Source organism: Somniosus microcephalus, chromosome 1, assembly GCF_052327205.1.
Source record: "Somniosus microcephalus isolate GS21.2 chromosome 1, FLI_Smic_1.0, whole genome shotgun sequence".
Taxonomy (NCBI): domain Eukaryota; kingdom Metazoa; phylum Chordata; class Chondrichthyes; order Squaliformes; family Somniosidae; genus Somniosus; species Somniosus microcephalus.
The window spans coordinates 422,430,604-422,435,622 of NC_140987.1; the positions used below are offsets into that span (position 1 = coordinate 422,430,604).

The 5,019-nt window shown below is 43.0% G+C and overlaps 1 protein-coding gene across 1 annotated transcript; it reads left to right on the forward strand.

The window, feature by feature from the left end:
• The first annotated feature begins 588 nt into the window (after nucleotides 1-588).
• Nucleotides 589-4,614, forward strand: LOC147125233 (G protein-coupled receptor 12-like). Its single transcript, XM_085999665.1, has 2 exons — nucleotides 589-1,242; nucleotides 1,999-4,614. Exon 2 carries the CDS (start codon nucleotides 2,002-2,004, stop codon nucleotides 2,995-2,997), a length of 996 nt encoding a protein of 331 aa, XP_085855791.1. The 5' UTR covers nucleotides 589-1,242; nucleotides 1,999-2,001; the 3' UTR covers nucleotides 2,998-4,614.
• The last annotated feature ends 405 nt before the right edge of the window (nucleotides 4,615-5,019 follow it).

The window sequence follows — 5,019 nt, forward strand, 5'->3', positions numbered from 1 at the left end:
GCCGCCCCATAGCTGGGGGGGGGAGGGGTGGAACATCACCACCCCATTACTGGGGTGTGATACTACGCTTCATCTTAGCCAAAAGGTTACAAATGCCATACAGCAGGTTCCCCCCTCCCCCGTACAGGTAACTGGTAATTGGCACGCAAAGGGTCGCCTTTGCCTGTAAATTAGTATTTCTGCCCCCTTCCCTTTAATTAGAAGCCGATCTCACTGGACTGCAGACCCACGTATCTAAAAATAAATTTGCATAGAGAAAATATTTCTTCTGCGCCGTCAGGATTCATCGATTTCTGGAGAATTTATATGTAATCTTCAATCTTATGCTCATGTATTGTGTAGCTCGTACTTTGGTTTATTCAAAGGTAGCCGGTGCAAATACACTGCTCTGCAACAATAGCCGGGGCACGGGCTCCGGGGATGTGAGTTAGCTGGCTTTTGGCGGCTCGGTTCGGTTGCGAGAAGCACGGTGGGAGGAAGGCTCGCTAATGCAGTGTAAAGAGGCTGGATCCGAGGCTAGGGTTAACCCATAAGGACAGGCAGCCTGGTTCCGCGGTGCATAACATTAGCGTTCCCTCCCTCCCAGACACGGCAACCTGCATTCGAGTTTGCGAACTTCTACATTTTCTATTCCGTGTACAAATACCGATTCACAGCAAATCTACCCCGAATGAGCGCGATAAAAACATGGTCGCGTCCCTTTAAACCGTGCTTTCGGTTTTTGCGCAGCACCCAATATGTTTTCAAAGTGTTGTGTATTCGTTTTTAACAAAAGAAAGCGGACGCAGACACTGCAAAGATAAAATGGGTGTGAGTCGATTCCCCCTTGCATTCTGTGCGGGAGCTATTCCTGGCGATGATGTATTTGGTACCTGGCTGCTTTCAATGACCTTGGGAGGTGTCTGCAGAGGATGGGCGTCTGGTTGGAAATCTTGTGAATGAAGCTGGGGCAGTACAGATGTGTGTGTGTGTGTACGTGCGTGGATCTGCTTGATATTCCCATCACACAGCCTGTGATTCAGTCAGGGCGCTGATCACAATAAGTGAACATTTTTGACGTCAGAACTGAGATTTATCACCACCCCATTGGGGCATCGCATTAACCGCATTCAATTCACTAAATCTGGCGTTTGATTAGCAATGTCAGCCAGAGAATAAACCTGCAATTCGGAGCAAAGCCCCATTGCATCGGATTAAAACCCAGTCTACCAGCACCGAAGAAGGAGCCCCAGTAAAGAGCCGGTAAGACGCTTGGTCCAGTTACTGTCCTTGCATTGTGTAACCCTTGGAGGCGACATAGATGGGGAAGAGTAACATTTCAAACAATATAGTGTTAGATTCAATTAACGAAGTCTGCTAATTCTATTTCCTTTCTGAAGTTATATTAAGACAAGGACATTAGTGATGTGTATTGCGATTTAAGACTTCACAGTATAGATATTAGCACACCGTATAAGTTATTCTCTTAAATATGAAGTACCGTTATATTTTATATACTTATGATGGATCGTATAAAGATCTAACTATGCCTTAGTGATATGCTATGGCTATATCTGTATAAAATGTGTGAGAGGATATTTATTTATCTGTTAAATGGATTTTTGTTAGCTGGATTCGAAAATCTACATTGCTTTTCAAATTGTTGGGTTAATCTGTACTTGTTAATGCAACCATTTAGTTAAAACTTGGCTGTTTTAGTTATTTTAACCCTCGCTACACATAACCGGGTTTGCAGTGCACACTGAAGGGGTCTGCCTCATTACTGCTGCAGTGAGTATTTATAAGTGACTTCGCACCATTGCCAGTTGTTATGTAATAGTGAATTCGTTTTAAACGAACATTCCTTCATGTGGGGCAAACTGTCAACAAATGCTAGCTACTTAACACACAACGCACTGCATCGCAGGCCCGATTGTTTGCAAATGGGGCGCATTTTGAATGTCTTGTCCCTTTGTCTTTGAATTATATGTTTTTGTTCTTTCCCCCTTCCCCTTTCAGATTATGCTTTCCATGCCTCCAGTTATGAATGATCAGACCCGGAATAGCTCAAAGCAGTCCCCGAGCTGGCTCTCCTCGGACAGCAGTAACTCCTCGATCACAAGCTCCGACCTACCCGCGGAGACAGTCAATCCCTGGGACATTGCCCTGTGTGTCATGGGCACTGTTATCTCCTGCGAGAATGCCATCGTGGTGGCCGTAATCTTCTACACGCCGACCCTCAGGACTCCGATGTTCATCCTGATCGGCAGCTTGGCTTTAGCCGATCTCCTCGGAGGACTGGGCTTGATCCTCAATTTTATTTTTCTCTACTTGCTGAACTTCGAAGCCGCCAAACTGGTCTCGGCCGCGCTCCTGATCGCCTCCTTCTCGGCTTCAGTCTGCAATCTGCTTGCCATCACCATCGACCGTTACTTGTCTCTGTACAACGCCCTGACATATCACACAGAGAGAACCATGACTTTCACCTACCTGATGCTTTTAGTTATATGGGTCACATGCATCAGCCTGGGATCACTGCCCATCGCGGGTTGGAACTGCATGGAGGACGAGACGTCCTGTAGTGTGGTCAGACCAATCACCAAAAACAACGCCGCCGTCCTCTCCGTCTCCTTTTTGCTGATATTCGCCCTGATGTTGCAGCTGTACGTTCAAATCTGCAAAATAGCCTTCCGGCACGCCCAGCAGATCGCCGTGCAGTACCATTTCGTGACCACCTCCAACACCTCGACCAGGAAAGGGATCTCGACTTTATCTGTCATCCTGGGCACCTTCGCTGCTTGCTGGATCCCTTTCGCAGTCTACTGCTTGATCGCAGACTCCAGTTACCCACTGATCTACACCTATGTCACGGTTCTACCAGCGACCTGCAATTCAGTCATTAATCCTATTATTTATGCATACCGGAACCCTGATATCCAGAAGTCGCTCTGGATGGCTTGCTGTGGTTGTATCCCATCTAATTTTTCATTTAGACCAAGGTCGTCTAGTGACGTATAGTGTCTTCTGTTTCGTGGGATTTTATTTTTTAAAACAATTATTATTTATAATTTTTATTTTTTTTACTGGAAGCTATTTAAAAAAAATCATGACACGCTATTTAAAAATGATCATTGAGGAAGGTGTATTTTTGAGAGCAGTTAATTCTCCGTCAGTGGGATATTATTAGCGCCCCCAGCGGTTTCCTGTAGAGTCATAAATCATAAGCTCCATAACATACAATTAAAGCTGCAGTATATTAGATGCGCGTATAAATGTGTGGACACAAAATATATCTACTGATGAAATAACCCCCTGTGGAACCTAGAGATACGGGCGAAGATCCGGAAATGGTAGATGTTGTTGGAATGTTGCAATGATCAATTTGGGTATCCCGTGTTATCCAGGAGCGCCAATGGCAACTTTCCTCAAGTTTAAAGCACTGCCTATATGTGATGCACTTTAAGCTACCTAAATAGAGCCCCGTGCTCTAAACGTCTTTAAATATCTAACATGTATCTATCTATCCATCTATCTGTCTAACATCTATCCACCTATCTCTGCAACATCTATCCATCTACCTGTCTATTATCTAACATTGATCTATCCCAACATCTATCTATCTACCTATCTTTCTAACATCTATTTATCTTTCTATCCATCCATCTATTTATCTAACCTTTATCCATATTTCTGTCTAACTATCTATCTTTCTATCTATTTATCTATCTATCATTTATTTATTATTAATTGAACTTCTGATGAAATTTAAACTGTGACGGGATGTTGTTTTCAATTCTATACCGCAGATTTAATCTCTCAAAACAAATACAAAATATTGCGTATTATTGGGCAGGATATTGTTAGCGCGTCAGAATGATTTGCTGTATTTGTCAACAGATCCCTGGATGTGGTGTGAACAGCAGCAATGGACGATAGACTGTGTTATTCTGCAGCAGCACAGTTTTAATTTAAAGCACGCTTCTGTCCTTTATTGTGGCTCATTTCAAAAGTACATGGTATTTATTTGAAAAATATCTCTATTTTTTCATACTGGAGACCAATACCTCAAATTGTGAGTAATAATACACCGTATTGGCGAAGCCCCTTGTTAACTAGTCACTGTCTTTGGGTGGGGGGCGGGTTGGTAATAGAATAAAATCCAGTCAAAAAAAATTACTACAAAAAGTAAATGAAATGTAATACCATTTGTTTACTACCCAAAAAATAATCAGATAAATAGAGGCAGATCCTTTCCCAGGAGTAACCGTGCACTTTGTAATCCTGTAGGTTCAATAGAAGAGACAATTGGGAAAGCACTTTGCCAATATTCCCTCCTCTTAACGAAGAGTTCGGCACTCAGCACTTCAAGTCAGTCAGTATTTGCCAATGGTTTAGAAACTATCCGAGCAGGTTTGTTGGGACAAATGTTTCCTTCCCCCTCACCCATCCTTAAAATTGCACTTTATCAAACGAAAGGGATTTTTTAAAATAATGAGACTTCCTGCACTCTCAAATGTCTGATAGCCTATTTATCTGCTGAGATGGACTTATTTTGATATGGTTACCTATTACTGTAAACAACATTACCAGCCTTTTGCAAAGGGTAAATTGGATTCAAATAAACAATATTTTAGGAATCAACCTTTTGTTGTGTTTGCTCTGTTGTCGGTTCTCAGTTGTTTTCACGGGAGGCTGTCTGCATCATTCGAGTCTGCGCATTGGCTCGCTGCTAACGACCTGCAATGCTGATTTACAGCCCCAGTCAGACTCCAAGAGCCTTAAAATAGTTCATCGAATTATTGCTCGCATCTCTAATTCTCCCTGCCTTCATTTCCAAACGTTGCAAAAACGGGGAAGATCAATACCAGACTGATAGGAAGCACATCTGTTTAGCGTGTCATGGAATATACAACGAGCAATATTTGGTGGGTATCTCGACAATTTTGCGCAGTCCGTTCTGCAATTATAAATATTCCATTTCAAGACACAGTCTGCCATTTCGACGAGAACGTGAACCCCCCTCCCCTTCTCTTCAGCACG

Coding starts and splice junctions, on each gene's coding strand:
- LOC147125233 (XM_085999665.1), top strand. CDS start 2,002: ATGCTTTCCATGCCTCCAGTTATGAATGATCAGACCCGGAATAGCTCA.